The sequence below is a fragment of the Quercus suber genome, unplaced genomic scaffold (assembly GCF_002906115.3).
Source record: "Quercus suber isolate HL8 unplaced genomic scaffold, Cork oak 2.0 scaffold_235, whole genome shotgun sequence".
Lineage (NCBI taxonomy): Eukaryota > Viridiplantae > Streptophyta > Magnoliopsida > Fagales > Fagaceae > Quercus > Quercus suber.
In genome coordinates this window covers 406,686-425,224 of record NW_027069692.1, presented here as the reverse complement: position 1 = coordinate 425,224, position 18,539 = coordinate 406,686, and the positions used below count along the sequence as shown (strand labels likewise).

Below are 18,539 nucleotides of genomic sequence, written 5' to 3'. Positions count from 1 at the left end.
TGATTCTGCCTTATTTCTTCGTCGCACTGACAAAGGCATTATTTTACTTCTCTTATATGTGGATGATATGATCATAACTGGTGATGACCTCAGTGGCATTCAAGAACTCAAGACTTTTCTCAGTCAGCAATTTGAGATGAAAGATATTGGACATCTCAGCTACTTCTTGGGTCTTGAAATCACTTATTCTACAGATGGACTTTATATTACTCAAGCCAAGTATGCCTTTGAACTATTGTCTCGTGCTGGACTCACTGATAGCAAGACTGTTGACACTCCAGTTGAGCTTAATGCGCATCTGACTCCGTCAGGGGGGAAACCATTGTCTAATCCCTCTCTTTATAGACACTTAGTTGGCAGCTTAGTTTATCTCACTGTCACTCGTCCAGAAATTTCTTATGCTGTTCACTAGGTGAGCCAGTATCTGTCTGTTCCACGATCGACTCATTATGCTGCTGTTCTGTGCATTCTTCGATACCTAAAGGGCACTATCTTCCATGGTCTTTTCTACTCTGCTCAGTCTCCTCTTACTCTCCGTGCATTTTCTGAAGCTGATTGGGTAGGAGACCCCACTGATCGCAGGTCCACCACTGGTTATTGCTTTCTTCTTGGTTCTTCTCTGATATCTTGGCGAAGTAAGAAACAAACTCATATGGCTCGCTCCAGTACTGAAGCAGAATATCGTGCCCTTGCTGATACCACATCTGAGCTCCTTTTGCTACGATGGATCTACATCCTCTGCTACTCCTCTTTATTGTGACAACCAGAGTGCTATTCATATTGCTCACAATGATGTCTTCCATGAACGGACTAAACACATTGAGATCGATTGTCATTTTATCCGTTTTCATCTTGTCTATGGTGCTCTCAAGCTGATCTCAGTCTCCTCTAAAGATCAACTTGCAAATATCTTCACCAAGTCACATCCTAAGGGACGCTTTCGTACTTTGGTTGACAACCTCAAGTTGGTCTCACATCCACCTTGAGTTTGAGGGGGGCTGTTAACATATATAATGTTGTGGGCTTTAGGCCCAGTTAGGTTACTTGTATAGCACACATATTTACTTGTACTGCACACATATGCCTCCTATATAAAGGCATCTATGTACATTCTTTCATAAATGAAATACAATACAATTACATTCAGTATTTCAAACAATCTGGATTGGGAACAAGAAGGGTGAATTCACTGTTAAAAGTGCCTACAATGTAGCACTCCCCATTATCCATCCATCTAATGGGGGTGAAAGCTCAAGAGATCACCCATGCTTCCCTCTCCGGAAAAGAATGTGGCATCTCAATATCTCTGCCAAGATCAGAATCTTTGTCTGGCATGCATGCATGAATGCCCTCCCCACATTGCACTACCTAAAAACTAGAGGAGTGAGTACAGATGGTATCTGCCCCATTTGTGATCTATGCCCCAAAAGTACTATGCATGCCCTCTTGAAATGTGACATTTCTAAAGTGGTTTAGAGTAATTGGAAAAACTGTCTCGTGAACCTGGATGCCAATTATGGGGACTTCACTGATCTAGCTCTTCAGCTCACCACCAGTGGCACCAATCAAGACTTAGAAACCTTCTTCGTCACGGCCTAGTCCATCTGGTACAACAGGAACCAAACAGTCCATGACTCAACCTCAACAACCCCTAACCAAATATGGGAGACTGCAAAGAGAACTATCATTAACTACAAAGGAGCCTTATCTTCTGCTCTCCAGCAAAAAACCAATCCATCCACGTGTTGGACTGTCCCCCCCTCCTGGCACCTTCAAAATAAATGTGGATGGAGCAGCCTCCCATGACAGCAGCCCCTCAAGCATAGGAATTACCATCCGAGACTCTTCTGGCCATGTTTTTTCTGCTATGAGCAAAGTCCTCCCTGGCTGCTACCAAGCTGACACAGTGGAAGCCATTGCTCTTGAACAAGGAATACTTGCTCTGGAGATGAATATCACACGGGCTGCCTTTGAATCTGATGCCCTCACCATTATGGAATCCTTAAATGCAAAGAAAATAGGTGGCCCCCTGGGACACATCCTCCATGGAATTCTCGGCCTCCTCTCCTCTTTCCCAAGCTGGACCCTTCGGCACTTGAAAATGGAACACAACAAAGTTGCTCATGACCTTGCTCAGCTTGTTCGAACTTCAAGAACTACACAGGTCTGGAAAGGAGTCACCTCCCCGGTGTTACAATACCTTCTCCACCAAAAGGAGCCTTCCTAGTTTTTTCTTTCCTTTAAATGTATTTGTCTATACCTGTGTTTTCCCTCCGTTGTACTCCATTTTCGCAGTTATATGAATGGAAGTCTATTTTCAAAATAATAATAATATAAATGAAATTAACAATAAAAAATTACTTTCTTTTTTGGTAAAAATAAAAAATTACTTTAAATATATAGTAAAAACGCTTGGTGTAAGACTAAAATTTATATGTGTAAAGAGGTTTAATTAGTCTACAAAAGTTATATGTTTTCTCGTTCAAAAATATGAATGATAAATTTTGTAAAATACCCTAAATCATTTCAACAAGACTGGGAAATTAGGGTCAGCATCTCCATCCTGGCATGGGTGGGGCCATGTTGTTTGGCTTTGCTTTCTTTTGGTTTTGATGGTTCCGTGAACCGGGCTGCTAGCCAGCAGGAAGTAGCCACATGCCCCCCAAAAAAAAAAAAAGACAGTGGGCAGAGAGTTGATTTTGACTTTCCAACGACTCTCAGAGAGTCTGAAAAATGTGTTCTTTACCTAATAAACAAAAAGTAAAAAAATTATGAAGGGAATAGGTGAATTGCACCAGGTGCAATACCCAAGGTATTGCACCTAGTTTGCACATGATGTAAATCCACAAAACTATTCTTCTCTGTTGGATTTTGAACAGGTATTGGTATAGCACGCCAGTATTGATAATTATACTTGCAGTGGCACACGAATGTCCAACACTCGCTCACCGTTGGATTACATTCATTTGTTTCCAATTCTCAGAATAAGAAGGAAAGGTCAAAAGTATGGATTACAAAATTTTGATCATTCAATAAAAAGAAAATACTAAATTTCAAAACAAAATTACTATTTGAAAAATAAAATTATTTATACTCTACTCTTTTTTTTCGAGAATCAATTTATACTCTACTCTGTATTAATGAAATATAAACAGATGTAAAGACACGATACTTTTTAATTGAATCTTTTATGATCTACCAAAATGAAACTTTATTTTTTGATGAATGAAACTTTTAAGCCCCAAAAATCATCGAAAATTATTTATAAAAATTTTTTCAATGTACAAAATTAAATAATTTGTTTGAATTTTTTTTTGAATTTGTCCCTTCCTCAATGTGATAGTCAAATTTTATAAAACAACTAGATAAATGTGGAGGGAAAAAATGTCAAAACCCGACCACAATAATCAATGAACACTACCATTGGAAATGCTTATTTTAGTTGCACTAGAAGCTTGAAAAGTAAGTACAAGTACAAACACTCTATAAATAAGTTTGTAGATGATTGATTTTATGGTTTTTACTAGCCATTGGCGCTCAATTCGCAAATACTTCAATAATTTCTTAAAGTTCATAGGTGACATGGATACCAGGGTGGTAACTAGCTTAGAGACTTTTTTTTTTTTTTTTTTTTTTTTTAATTTTGGGGGCGCGGGGGGGGGGAGCGCTAATAAATAAGGAGTTTTTTTTTACTTATCAATAAAATAAAATTTTTTCTTTTTTATTTTGGGACGGGTAAGCTTCAAATATGAGACAAGTTATCATTATAATTTTTGGGTACTTTGGATCAGTTTCAGTTTTGAGGGGATCAAGTATGAATTTTTGGACCTAAACTTTCAAATCTTATATATATAATAAATTTAAATTTTCAAAGGAGGCCATAGCCCCTCTTAGTCTTATATTACTTCGTCTCTAGAAAAATGAAATTAGGAATACCATAAAATTTAATACATAAGCCTTTGAAAATTGATGAATCAATTATTTTAAAAAATAAAATGTGGGGGGTAAAAACTGAGAGCCGCTTAACGGGCCTGGAGTACCGGGTTAAGAAGTATCATACTTCCGAAGAGATATAGTTGGGTAGGAACGGCCCATTTGAAGGCAAGAAGCCCAGAAGTAGAGGGAGAGTACTATCCGAAGAGACCACCACATGTCCGAAGACGTCTCACTCCTCGGCCACAAATAGTCTTGATCAAACAAACGTGAAGAAGGTCCACACAGTCTTCCCAGCGATCCCAATGATAATGATAAGTTCTGGGTAAGTCTAGGGATGATCAGAACAATAAGATACCTAAAGGAAAAGCTGCCACCACCGTATTTAATACGCTGCAACAGCTTTTCTGGCCGCATTTATGTGGAGAAAACCCCTGAACAGTGCAACCTCAGCTACCGCCACTCACCAAGAACTAAAGCAGACACCTGACATGACGTGCACTTGAGTGGACACGCAGATGAAGAACAGGTGGACGGTAGAGATGATGGGAGAGGATGCTATATAAAGAAGAAGGGTCCCTAATAAGAGGTGGGGGAGAAAAAGAGGGAGAAAAGCTTGATTGTAACTCTGAATGTTGTAATCACTGTTCACTCAATAAAACACCTCTTCGGACATTCATTCATGGAGTTGTTTGAGCATTATTTCGTGTTATCCTCACTACAAGTAATCTAGCCCACCACCGTCTACTTCATAACCAGCCCAGCTCTTTCGCCCACTCTCTACAAATTCATTGTTCTGAGTTCGTTGGGCCTTTAACCCATATCCTTTGAGCTTGGGCTACAAAAACAGACCCTACATAAAATATTTAAAAATTTATTTACATTATTTTGTTGACAATTAATTATATTTTTTATTATGTTAATTTATAATTTTTTTTATTAGAATTAACAATAAATTTAGCATTTTCCATTAAAAAGAAAAGAGAAGAAAAAAAAATTAAAACAACTTTACGAAAGGTTTAGAATTTAAGTTTACTTCTCACTTTTGAGTTTTGCCCTATAAATCTAACTCGGTTTGCCTTGGCTTGTTGGCAAATGTAAGTACTACTAAGAGTGAGAATATTAAGATTGAATTTTTATTTTAAGAAGCATGAAATTATATACATAAAAAATGTATGTCATACAAAGTTAATCTTTATGTATAAGAATTTCGATATCTATTTGCTAAAGGTAATATCCACTCAATAAAAAATTTTAAGAATGATAACGAATATCATCATTTTCCAACAATAAGCAATTGAGTTTTGCTAAAATCTTGTCGCAATATTTAAATTTTTGTAATATATGATGTCATATGCTATAATTAAAACTCTTCATCAAATACTTTCAATCATACACAATCAAAATTTTGTCATTTCATACTTTCTTCTTTATCATTCTACATGAGTCTAGGTGCAATCTTTAGCTTAATTATTTTTTAATGAACACCCGTTTTAGGCAAGAAAAGAAGAAAAAAGAAAAATAAAAAAAAGACGATAACAAGAGGCACGTGTCATTGAAATTTCCATTTGATAAATTATAAATTTCAAAGATTTAAATCTAGAAAATCAATGTTCTATAAGTAATAAATAAAGCACCTTATATTACCATTCCAACTTTCTAAGCATTACTACCATCTAAAACTCAAAATATGTGAAGAAAATTTTTGGGATGTTAAAATTTAATGGGAGTATTTTTTTAAACATTACACAATAAAATATTTTAAGAATCGTAAGCTTTCATTAGGTTTTAATTGAGAGAATAACGATATGACATATTTGCTATTTTCCAAAATATTAAGGGGGAAATTTCTTGATTTTAAAGTTTAAGAAGGAATTGTGAACTACCCCAAACATAAAGGATGAAAAGTGTTTAATCCTAAGTTTTTGTTTTTGTCTTTGTTTTTGTTTTTTGGTTTTTGTGTGTGTGTGTATGTGTGTAAAATTATGTGTTTTTACTTAAAATGGTGCATAAAGAAAAAAAATTATATATACAAAACAAAATACAAAAATTCAACCCAAGAAAACTGTACGTTAAAAAGTGAATTTTGGCTCAACAAAAATTGACTAGTAAAAAAATTTCTAGAAAATAGAAAGAATGGCATAACATTTTCATATTATCTTTATAACTTTAGTATATTTTAGTTTGAATTGTAAAAAATTGACATCTCAGCAATTATGAAAATATTGTGATGACAACAAGATGTCTATATTTTCACAAGAGAATGTTATGTCCACAATATTTTTATGACAAATCATAAGTAGTAGGTTGTTACGGGTTGTTATTGATGGACAAAAAAATAATTTCATTGTTAAGTTTAAATTAGAATAACAATTTACTAAAATTTGTTATGAAAAATAGTGTGGACATAGCATTTTTTTTTTCTTTCACAATACATTTACTTTTAGTTATTGTTAGTTCCAATATGATATATTATTATTTTATTTTGAAAGGAATTAATAACAATTGTGAAAATATGATGGCATTTTAATTTATATATATTATATATATATATATATATATTAAAAACAAAAACAAAAACATGTAAATCAAACCAAGCTTGCGTACAAATTACTTCTCAAAACAAAAAAGCTGGTGTACGAATTAAAAAAATATAAAGAAATATCTCAGCCTACCAAATTGAAGTGGTGTGTATTTCCATTGAAATTTGACAACGGTCCATTTGGATACAGCTGAAAACTAAAAATACTGTTACAAAATAATTTTTAAATGTGTAAATAATACCGTAGGACCCATTTTTAATGAAAATGTTGCTAAAAAGTGAGGTTTGTGGGTCTTGTAAATAGTGCATATGACCAATTGGTGTATACTATTCACATAGAAAAGTCAACAATCATGGCTCAAAAAAAAAAAAAAAAAACCTCAAACACAAGACATGGAAAGCGCAAAATGCGCTTCCCAAACGCTAAGCATTTGGATGCGCATCTCTCCCCCTACGTTTGCGTTTTTGCGTTTTATTTTTTATTTTTAGCACCTCTTGCACTGTTCATGGGACATGAACAGTGCATTTAGGGTTATGAACAATAACCTACACTATTCAAGCACGTGAATTACACTGTGCAGAAGACATTGTGTACTGTTTAAGCACTGTTCACGAGACACACAACCACTTTATTCAGAAAAATATTAAAAATGAGTCTCACGGTACTATTTACACATTTAAAAATTATTTTATTACAATATTTTTAATTTTTAATTTTCAACAAAATAAAATGTATTTAAACGGACCCAAAGCTTTTTTTAAAAAGACCAAAATAGTGCGTTTTTAGTAGCTAGTGTCCAAAACTTGACTTACTGTAGATATAGCCATTGGCTCTTTTTATATGTAGATGTTCTCTAAAAGCATGTTTGTACTTTTTAGTTATCCCAAATATACGTTATTAAATAAATCAGGCCACAAAGACTCAAAGAGGCGCTTAACACGTGTTTTTTAAACAGCCATGGTGTAGAGTGAGTAGCACCAATCCACTATTAAAAGATAAATGAAGGTTCATTTATTGCTTGTGTTTATAATTTGTATATATAAACTGAGTGTATCAGCAAAAAAAAAAAATATATATATATATATATATATATGAACTGAGGACAACCTTTATGCATTTGTTATGATATCTCTTATTTATTTATGCACGAGATCAATAATGATTGTAGCAGGACGTTACAAATTTACAATAATATCAAGAGTTCTGTATTCTGTAATTCAACTTATACATCTTATTTTTCAATAAAAAAAAAAAAAAGATACGTCTTAATATTTTCAATAGATTTGTCCAGGTTTTAAATTTTTCTTCACCATTATAACTATTGAATTACTAAAAAAAGAAAAGCAACATAATAACGTGCACCTCTCTTGACCTTTTGGCAAAGATCAAGCAACAACACAACGTATGAGACATTTTTCTCTTTTATGGGGTTAAGTTTAACATTATTTACCAAGAATTTTGTGGTTGTAACTCAATGACATTGTCCAGTACTTTTAATGAAATGAACTTGGGTTCAAAACTTCAAATTCCCTCACCTCCACTTTTTACATAAACATTAAAAAAAAAAAGGTTTAACATTAGTTAGTTTCTTACAAAAATGATTTTCGATTTTTGTTGTCCATGTTGCATTTTTTATATATATTAAACCTAGTTAAACACAGGGAGAAAAATAATAGAAATATTATTTGAAAAAAATTCAATTAAGACAATTGATCTCACATTCTTCGTCTTCTTCTTCTTCATTTTGGGTTTTTAATCTTTGATATTTTGTAGCTCCATTTAATGTGAAACATTCTTATAATCGTGAAAATTACGTATCACATGTAATACTCTGAGTTCGAGTCATAACATTATCATTTTTTTACTTGATACAATACTCCACCCCATGTTAATTGAGGTAAAGTAATTTTGACTTAGATAATGAATTATATAACTTGGATAAATATAATATTTTAGAACTAAGGAGATATTTTTGGATTTAATAAACATATGCAAAACCAAGACATTTTTCATTCTAACAATTATTGTCATTAAGAGCCTTGTAGTTCAATAGTATAGCTTGTTATTATTTATTATGAGGACTAAGGTTTAAATTCTTCCTATCTCATTATAGTATTGAATTATTAAAAAAAAAAAAAAAGAGGTTATTGCCAACTATTACTACTTAAAACATGCAAATGACAATTGTAATTAAGTAGTAACAAGGAACTTCGCTAATTTTGTCAAATGTTACCGAAAATGATCACTTTTAAGCTTTAGGAGATAAAATAACTTATGGCCTAAAGTTTATGAACCCAATAATATAGTTTGTGCTTTCTTATATGTAACAATTTATATTGTGCCACATAATTTAAAATTTTAATTAAAATGACATATTTTCATATAAATTTTTAATATTTAATTCCAATTTTCCCCTATAAAATGCTTGTAGGTCAGGATATTAGTTTAGGTAGTAGCTCCATGAAGTCACTCTCTTACAACATATGAGACCTCTACATATGAGTCTCACCTACTTTAAAAAAAAAAAAAGAAAAAAAAGAAGGAAGATTATCTCTTGGAGTTGCACCATGAGATACCTTCTCCTTCTCTTATATGGGTCTACAGCCTACGGACACACCAATTTTCCAAGCTTACCCGTCAACTTGTGAGTAAATTTTAGTACTTATACCCTAGACCACTATGGGTATCTGTTGGGAAAAAATAGGTGCACTAATCAAAATGTGCAGACTTGGGAGTGCAGTTGGGTCTATTCCTAACATTATTTGTGGGCCTAAGGCTGTTAAGTCTAATTTCTATGGAAAATTTCACAACTCTATTTTTTCTTATTGTGCTGTGGTGGACCCAAATTATGTAAGTGATTATTAGAAGAAGAAAAAGTCTAGAGGCACAAATTACCGCAGTTTATACATGTGCCAAGTGGCTATTGAATTGCCTTGCACCAAGTATCAATAGTGGCCTCACATATAAGTAATGTAATCAAGTCACAAGTTAAGTAAAATAGTATCTGAAATTTTATGAGAATTTTTAGGTGTCTCTAACTAAATGAAAAACAGTACAAGTGTTAATTTTTTTTTTTCCCCGGAAAATGTATTACACACTTTTAATCACATCTTGACCTAGCTGTCTCTAGACTGTGACTGGTAAAAATAATAATGAGTTTATGCACAACCAACTTCAATTTGTCGCATGATACAGGTGGCAAAAAATTGCAAAAGTGCCATGAATGGTGCATCTAGCAAAACTGAACAAGGTATTAACTCTGAATTTATTTATTTATTTATTTATTTTGGTCTGTATAAGTAACTGTTTCAGTTTTGTATTACAAATAAGTAACTGTTTCAGTTTTGTATATTTGTAATATGTGAGAATTTGGACCGCCTCGGAGTTTTTTTAAAAAAAAGAAACACACACAAGGGTGAAGAAAAAAAGAAAGAGGTTTTAATATAAAAGCATATCATAACTTCACTCAAAAATTATGATAATTTTTAAGGAAAGGTGAGACAAGTTATATTATACATAACATACTCTCTTAAGTAATATAAAATAATTATCTATTTAAAAAAAATAAATACACATAAAAAAAAGAAAAAAGTTATAATAAAAAACTATAGTAATTTTTAAGAGAATGGAGGACAAGTAAAGGACTAAACGCCGAGGGTCGGTTGTTGGCGACGTATAAACTATTTATTAAATAAGACCTCCCGTCTCCGTCAAAAAAAAAAAAAAAAAGCTTAGCAAGGAAGTTATAACTTTACAATTTTATTGGTGGAGAGACTCACAAACACGTGTTTGACCAGTGCAGCGAGTCCATGCACAGCAGCACATTCACGATAACCTAGAAATTCGTCTCCATATGTTTTCTGCTTTTATAGTCTGCCTAAAAACAGAAGCACAAATGAACAAAGACAAAATGACAAATATCACTTACACACACACAATTCACAAAGTAGACCTAGACCTTTCTGTTCATATAATCAATATTCTCTCTCTATCTCTTTAGTTTTGAACCATTTTACTCGTTTTCGACGACTCTCTCTCTCTCTCTCTCTTTCTTTTTGAACCATCTCAGAAAGTTCCTGGGCTCTCATTTCTGCTTCTTTTCTTTGTTACATATTAGGCTCTTTGAGTCTTTGATGCTCAGCTTAGCTTAACGTCAACTTCTCTGAGCTTATCTCTTCATCTCCTGAGTGAAACTCTGTAGCTCTAATTAAGGTGCGTTTGCCTTTTCTTCTTTCTGGGTATGATCGTTAACTTTGTTTTACACATGGGGTTTGAATTTAATCAGCTGTAAATGATTTTGTATGCATGTATGTGTGCTTGTTGTTTTTGTTTTATGGTATATGTAATATGCTGTGTTTTGGACTTTTGAGCTAAATGGTTTCTTTGACCCATTTGTGAAAAGTTAAAAATTTTTTGTTTTTGGGTATAAAGTTTTCCTTAAAAGGTAGCTTTTGGCTTCTGGGTTTTTAGTATTCCCTGGAATTTTTGAATAACCGGATGGATTAGATTAGTTGTCTGTTCATCTGTTTGTTTCAGCAAAAAGTTTTTCCCGGAAAATTGATTTTGGGTTCTCTGCTTCTGCGTATTCACTAATTTCTTAAATTTTTTTTGGAGGATCCGATTCATGAGAGAGAATCGGAAAAAATCTTTTCTGTTCTGTTCCGATGAAAAATGAGATCTTTTTTGAAGACTCTGTATATCCTGTCTTCCTTTTTTATTGTAGTTGGAATCTAAAAATAATTAAAGGAAAAGTTAAGGGCTTTTTGATGCTTATTCCTTTTTATGTTCATTTTTAAAAATTTGTTCTATTGTAATCCGTGGGTTCTATTAGAAAGCTAGAGAATATTGAAGCTTTTTGTGGACTTTGTTGAAGGGAAAGCTACATAAATTTTTTGCTCTCTTTATGTTTTTAAAGGAACCTATGGATTTATTATTATTTTCTTTAAAATTACCCCTTTTTTTTTTACCAGTTTTTGTTTTGTTCTTATGTTTCTTAGGAGTTTCATGGTAATATATGATACTTTTGGTTACTGAAAAGTATGAGGGAAATCAAAAGAAACTATTGTAAGAGAAAACATTCTATGTTCGAACCCCATATTCTGCTGCATAATTTTTAAATTTACAATAATTGTATGTGGAAGTTAATGCCTTTGTTAAGTAGTCTTAAAATGTTTTTTTGCTCCAAAAAAAAAAAAGGGGGTTCAAGGTAGTCTTGAATCTTGTTAGCTTCGCTAAGGAGTCATGAAATTTATTGCCTTTACTTTATGCCTGATGCACTGTCTCCTGGTCAGATAATTGGGGAATCAGTAAAAGACACTCTATGGATACAAGGGGTTAGATTATTGGATGATTAAATTTATTACTTCCCACCAGCCTAGTAATTTGGGAAAAATGTAATTTATCATGGCATCGTCACTCTATTACCTCCTATTCAAAGTTAAAAAGTTCCAGGTGTTAGCCCTACTCATTGAGGTTGAGTATGGGTGCACACTGTGAGCAGGAATTTTAGATTTGATTAAATAATTAAGTTCATGCTTCCCATCAGCTTAGGGGTAGTAAATGACGAGCTTGAGACAGTATTAGAAGACCTATGGGTTCTGCATTAACAGAAAATGTGCACCCTCGTTGATCAAAATGGCAAACAGGATTAATGTATCGACTCTAGATAGTTGGAAATGTACTACATTAAGTTGAGTTGCATTTAGATTCCATGGTTTTCATGGTTAACTTAAATATCTTCAACCTGTACCCTTTACTTTTCTTTTCGAAGATATTGAATTGGATCACTGTCATCTTGAATATCGATTTATGGTAGGTATACTAGGTAAAACAAATTTCTCTTTTGTTAGTGTGGTTGATATTTAAATTTTAACATGTTCTACTGTTTAGTATTCAAATCCATTTGTGCGAATTGTTTGGTTCTTCTTCTTCTTCTCCTGACTGTTTATGTCGGTTATTTTTACCAATATTGAACTGTTTGCTCCTTCCTTTTCAGGTTCTCCATCTCCCCTGCCAAGTTCTGCAATATTTATTTTATCAGTCTCTTGTCAATTTTAATTGAAAAACCCATGAGTAATCTCAAACTAGGGATTGAGGTTGTGAGTGCGCATGACCTTATAGCCAAAGATGGGCAAGGCTTATCTGATACTTATGTGGAGCTCCACTTTGATGGACAAAAATTTCGTACCACTACTAAAGAAAAAGACCTGAATCCTGTTTGGAATGAAAGCTTTTACTTCAATGTCTCTGATCCAAATAACCTCTCTAACCTCACCCTTGATGCTTATGTTTATAGCTATAATAAGGCCAACAATAGCAGATCTTTCCTTGGAAGGGTTCGTCTCACAGGGACATCATTTGTGCCATATTCTGATGCTGTTGTTTTGCACTACCCTCTGGAAAAAAAAAGCTTTTTGTCACGTGTAAAAGGAGAGCTTGGTCTGAAAGTCTTTGTAACTGATGACCCTTCTATACGATCTTCAAATCCACTTCCTGCAATGGAAGCCTCTCTGAATTCAGGATCACGTCCAATCCAAGGTCAAGGCCCTAACAAACAAGTTCCTAGTTTTGTTCCAAACCCATTCTCCAATGAAAAAGCCGAGTCAAGACACACATTCCATCACCTTCCTAATCTGAATCCTGCACAGCCACAGCAGCTTAACATTCCCCCCATGTCAACCCAGCCAAGTTTCGACTATGGGGTGCAAGCGATGAAATCTGAACCGCAGGTTTCAAAAGTTGTTCACATGTACTCGGGTCCATCATCACAATCTGACGATTATTCACTTAAAGAGACGAGTCCTCACCTTGGAGGGGGTCGGGTTGTTGGGGGGCGAGTAATACGTACAAATAGGCCATCCAGCACATATGATCTTGTTGAACCAATACGTTACCTTTTTGTACGTGTTGTGAAAGCTCGTGATCTTCCTTCTAAGGATGTGACAGGGAGCCTCGACCCTTTTGTTGAAGTAAAACTTGGGAACTTCAAAGGAATTACAAAGCACTTTGAGAAAAAACAAAATCCTGAGTGGAATGAGGTGTTTGCCTTTGCTAAGGACAATATACAGTGGTCTAGCCTAGATGTTGTAGTGAAGGACAAGGATATGCTAAAAGATGATTTTGTTGGGCGTTTGAAGTTTGATCTCAATGAAGTTCCTACACGGGTTCCACCTGATAGTCCTTTGGCTCCAGAATGGTATAGACTTGAAGACAAGAGTGGGGAGAAGAGGAAAGCGGGGGAGCTGATGCTTGCTGTCTGGTATGGCACACAAGCTGATGAGGCTTTTCCTGATGCTTGGCACTCAGATACATTTACTTCCTCTGATGGCTCTTCAGCCTTCTCCTCACATCTCCGCTCTAAAGTTTACCATTCACCAAGATTGTGGTATGTTCGTGTCAATGTAATTGAGGCACAAGACTTGGTTGTATCTGAAAAGTCTCGTTTTCCGGATGCATATGTTAGGGTACAAATTGGTGGTCAGTTATTGAAGACAAAAGTGGTTCAAGCTAGGGGTTCGAATGCAATCTGGAATGAGGAATTCATGCTTGTTGCTGCTGAACCATTTGAAGATCATCTGATCCTTTCAATTGAAGATCGTGTAGGTCCCAACAAAGATGAGACCATTGGGAAGGTTGTTATACCTTTGATCAGAGTTGAGAGGCGTGCTGATAACCGAATGATCAGAAGCCATTGGGTCAACATTGAGAAGTCCATGTCAGCCGCAATGGATGGAGATCATGGAAAGAAAGAGAAAGACAAGTTCTCTAGTAGACTCCATGTCAGTATCTGTCTTGAAGGAGGGTATCATGTGCTGGATGAGCCTACTCACTACAGTAGTGACCTCCGACCTTCAGCAAGGCCCCTTTGGAAGCAATCAATAGGTGTTTTGGAACTTGGCATTCTGAATGCTGGTGGGCTCCATCCTATGAAAACAAGGGATGGTAAGGGCACATCAGACACTTATTGTGTAGCAAAGTATGGGAACAAGTGGGTCAGGACTCGAACAATAGTCAACAGCTTGAGCCCAAAGTACAATGAGCAGTACACTTGGGAAGTCTATGATCCAGCCACGGTTCTCAGTGTGGGGGTTTTTGATAACAGCCTGATTGGTGGTTCAAATGGTAACAAAGATATGAAAATTGGCAAAGTTCGAATTCGAATTTCTACTCTTGAGACTGGCCGAGTCTACACTCACTCGTATCCATTGCTAGTCCTTCACCCCTCTGGTGTCAAAAAAATGGGTGAAATACATCTAGCAATACGGTTCTCGAGCACATCACTGATGAGCATGATGTTTATATACACTCGACCTGTTCTCCCAAAGATGCATTACGTAAGGCCATTGAGTGTGATGCAGCAGGAATGGCTGCGTCACCAGGCTGTAAACATAGTGGCAGCTAGGCTTGGTCGAGCAGAACCCCCTGTTAGGAAGGAGATAGTTGAGTACATGTCTGATGCAAACTCTCATCTTTGGAGCATGAGGCGTAGTAAGGCGAACTTTTTTCGGTTGATGACAGTTTTCTCAGGATTACTATCAGTTGGAAGGTGGTTTGGTGATGTTTGCATGTGGAAGAACCCTATCACGACGGTGTTAGTACATGTTCTCTTTGTGATGCTGGTGTGTTTCCCAGAGCTGATTCTGCCAACTGTTTTTCTATACATGTTTGTGATAGGAGCTTGGAATTTCCGGTACCGCCCAAGATACCCTCCCCACATGGACACAAGAATCTCTTATGCAGATGCAGTGCACCCTGATGAGCTTGATGAAGAATTTGATGCATTTCCAACCAGTCGGGGGACTGACATTGTTCGGGCAAGGTATGATCGGCTAAGGATAGTGGCCGGGAAAATTCAGACTGTTGTGGGTGATGTGGCTTCCCAACTGGAGCGTGTCCAGGCCCTCCTAAGCTGGCGAGATCCTCGTGCCACATTTATATATATGATCTTCTGTTTTGCAGCTGCCATTGTGTTGTATGTAACACCTTTCCAGGTGCTGACTCTTCTGTCTGGGTTTTACTTCCTGAGGCACCCCAGGTTTCGTCATAAGATGCCATCATTACCTGTTAATTTCTTCCGTCGGCTGCCGGCTAGGACTGATAGCATGTTGTAGACAGGTTGTTGGGATTTTCTGTAAAAAGTTTCTACTGCCATTGTGTTTTGGGTCTCGGATTTATTTGGAAGTAATTGGCAGTAATTGTAAATGTTCTATCTCCTATTTCTGTCTGGTTGTGGAAGTTGATAAAGATGTATGTATGCAAGCCTTATACTCGATGGTAGTTATTTATTTATAGTTGTCATGTTTAGCATCCAATGTTTACAAAATTCTTATGTTGGTGCTTGATTTATCATATTATGGGATGGTTTATTCAAGGTGGAAACCACATGTTTATGTTCCTGATTGAAAGTGGATTACTTCCCAAGTAGCAGCTTTTCTGTCAATGTTACTTGAATAAATTCAACTGGAATATTACTGGCTTCTGGAATATTAATTGGTCATGGTTTTTAGCTACTTTGACCTGAACTTCGAAAACTCAGAGCCGTCTGAGAATAGTTTAATGGCTTCTCCAGAATAAAATAGATAATTTACCATTCTGATGTGATTTGCGCTAAACGGTGAAAGCTTCTGATCCTCAAAGGTAAGAAATGCATTTCAACCAAATCGAGTGCAATGTTGGGCAAGGGTATGGGCTAAGGGAAAATTGGTGATTAGGCTTAAATATGTCATCCAGTTTTACAGCAATCTATGTAAAGATTCTTCAAGGTTTACCCTATCAAAGCTACATTTTTGTTTGATGGCAGGAATATGATCATCTCTATTTTACTTGAAATGGACCAGTCCATTACATGATTAAGAATTATTTCCATGATTTGATATCTTATCATTTAAAATTTAAATGATGTGGCACTGACTATTCCTTTATATTTGCAATATTTAATTTGAATTATGAAATAGATCCATTTCAAATGGAGGGAAATTGGAACTAACATCATAAAAAATAAAAAATAAAATAAAATAAAGATAGTGACATTTGCAGATTGCAAAGTTAACCATTAATTTTTTACCAAAAAAAAAAAAAAAGTTAACCATAAATTATATACATCGTACTACTATATATCGGAAAGTCAACAAATTGGCGGAAAGTCATACAACAAATTGGTTGAATATGGTGATGAATTCCTGATGACCATCTAAGGCAGAAATCTTGTTGTAGGTTTTGTATAAGTCCAAAGTTTCTTTTCCATGAATTTGGTGAGATCATTGGTACATTTACAGAATTTTTCGTACATATTCACTTTATGAACTTGCAATAAGAGGGCAAATAGATGCTGTATAAGGTATATTGAAGATATAATTACAGGATATAGTGCACTAAATACTTAGAATAACCAAGAAATATAAAAAGACAAAGAAAACAACAAAATAAACATACACTGTATTCTTACTTCAATGCATCATAGTACGATTATACACAAACATAACAATCTTTTTCTTTTTGCATAGGCAATAGCCGCAATACATATACACAAACATAACAATCACAACAAATTAAGCTTCACTCTGGCATAGTATACTTAAAATATGTTGGAATTTAATTTAAGCATCAGGCCAGGATATGTCCAAGTCTCCCCAATCACTTTCTGGTATTCCCAAGGCCTTCCACACTGCTTTAGAGGCATCAACAATATTGTTAGGACATGGAGGCTGGTAATCATGGTCAGCATCACACCCCATAGTGGATTCACACTCATCAACCACCTTGGCTTGAACACTCCTTCCATTGCCATAGATGGTAATATAGTTTAAACATCTCTGCTTATTGTTGAACCACCCTGTTGACAGTGCCACCACAGGTGTGTCATCTGAGTGGTACTGATTGTCACATTCAGATGGTCCATCACCATCCCCACCTTTCTCAAAGCTGTTGATGGTTAGCTTCGCCTTTGTATGGCCAGACACTTGCGGTGAACACTTGTAAATCGTGTAAAGTTTGCCTTGCACGCAACAATCAGAGTCATTCTCTTTGTTACATTGTCCTGGAGGAGCCTTTCTCCCCCTTATCTTGCCGCTAGGCTGGCAAGTCTGAGTTTCAACGCTTGACCATTTTGTAACAAGAAGCAGAAAGAAGAGAGCAAAGACACCAGTACAAATTTGATTCTTCATCTTCTATGTTTTTTTTTTCTCCTCTTACTTTGGTGATGTTTTAGTGTGAAGATGTTCAACTTACGGTAGGCTATATATAGGGATGAACTTCCTAAAATAGCTTTCTTTTAATTCAAGTTATGACATTTTTGTAGTCTTCTATTTCCAGGAAGTATTACTCTTCTTTGAAATCTCATTTGGTGCCAAGTGTATCATGGAATGGAACAAACCGAGACAAGTTGGATCACAAAAATCATGTAAAAGGGCGTGTCAATTACGCCACCATATACATAACATGCCTTAATTTTGTATGTTCTGAACTTCTGATGAGTGTCCTTTGTGCATTTACATTAATGAATGACATTAGTTTATTCAACCAGAGGAAACTGTATCTGTCCTTTAGAATCTTATGGCGGCCAGCCAATGAGCTTTGAGATGCAAATTTGCTTAATTCAAGACAAATAACAACATTGATTGGGCATAAATAGAGTTCAATGTGATGCGGGAAAAAAAATAAAAGGGAAGGAAATTACGAATTAGGGCATTCAATTATTTATGAATCATCTTAAACTTGAGACAGGGAGTTAATTGGTGCCATTTAAAGATTTTTTTTTTTTTTTTTTTTTAATGATAAATTTGGGAGACAATAGTCATAAAACCCAGTTTTCCTTCTTGGCATGACCCCTTAATAGTGTGTATTGTGAGATTGTGATGGGGTGTGAGATATAATGTGTTAGATTCTAAAAGTTTAGAACAATTGGTAAATCGTGAATACAAACTTATCTAGATATAAATCCTAGAGTTTATAGGTACTATTAGACTATGCTCAAGGTGATTCAAGTTAAGATTAAAAAACAAGTAAGTTGCATAAAGAAGATTTTAAAATTCGCCTAGTTCGATCAATCAAGAGATAGGCTCGATT

At 35.2% G+C, this 18,539-nt stretch overlaps 3 protein-coding genes across 3 annotated transcripts; 2 read left to right on the top strand and 1 right to left on the bottom strand.

Moving 5' to 3' along the window:
* Positions 1-1,630: 1,630 nt before the first annotated feature.
* LOC112024482 (uncharacterized) lies at positions 1,631-2,227 on the top strand. Its single transcript, XM_024057108.1, has one exon. It carries the CDS (start codon positions 1,631-1,633, stop codon positions 2,225-2,227), a length of 597 nt encoding a protein of 198 aa, XP_023912876.1.
* Positions 2,228-10,379: 8,152 nt separating this feature from the next.
* On the top strand, positions 10,380-15,782 carry LOC112024480 (FT-interacting protein 3). Its single transcript, XM_024057107.2, has 2 exons — positions 10,380-10,688; positions 12,472-15,782. Exon 2 carries the CDS (start codon positions 12,545-12,547, stop codon positions 15,584-15,586), a length of 3,042 nt encoding a protein of 1,013 aa, XP_023912875.1. The 5' UTR covers positions 10,380-10,688; positions 12,472-12,544; the 3' UTR covers positions 15,587-15,782.
* Positions 15,783-16,766: 984 nt separating this feature from the next.
* On the bottom strand, positions 16,767-17,774 carry LOC112024481 (kiwellin-1-like). The gene has a single exon (XM_065780424.1). It carries the CDS (start codon positions 17,636-17,638, stop codon positions 17,072-17,074), a length of 567 nt encoding a protein of 188 aa, XP_065636496.1. The 5' UTR covers positions 17,639-17,774; the 3' UTR covers positions 16,767-17,071.
* Positions 17,775-18,539: the final 765 nt, after the last annotated feature.

Coding starts and splice junctions, on each gene's coding strand:
- LOC112024482 (XM_024057108.1), top strand. CDS start 1,631: ATGACTCAACCTCAACAACCCCTAACCAAATATGGGAGACTGCAAAGA.
- LOC112024481 (XM_065780424.1), bottom strand. CDS start 17,638: ATGAAGAATCAAATTTGTACTGGTGTCTTTGCTCTCTTCTTTCTGCTT.
- LOC112024480 (XM_024057107.2), top strand. CDS start 12,545: ATGAGTAATCTCAAACTAGGGATTGAGGTTGTGAGTGCGCATGACCTT.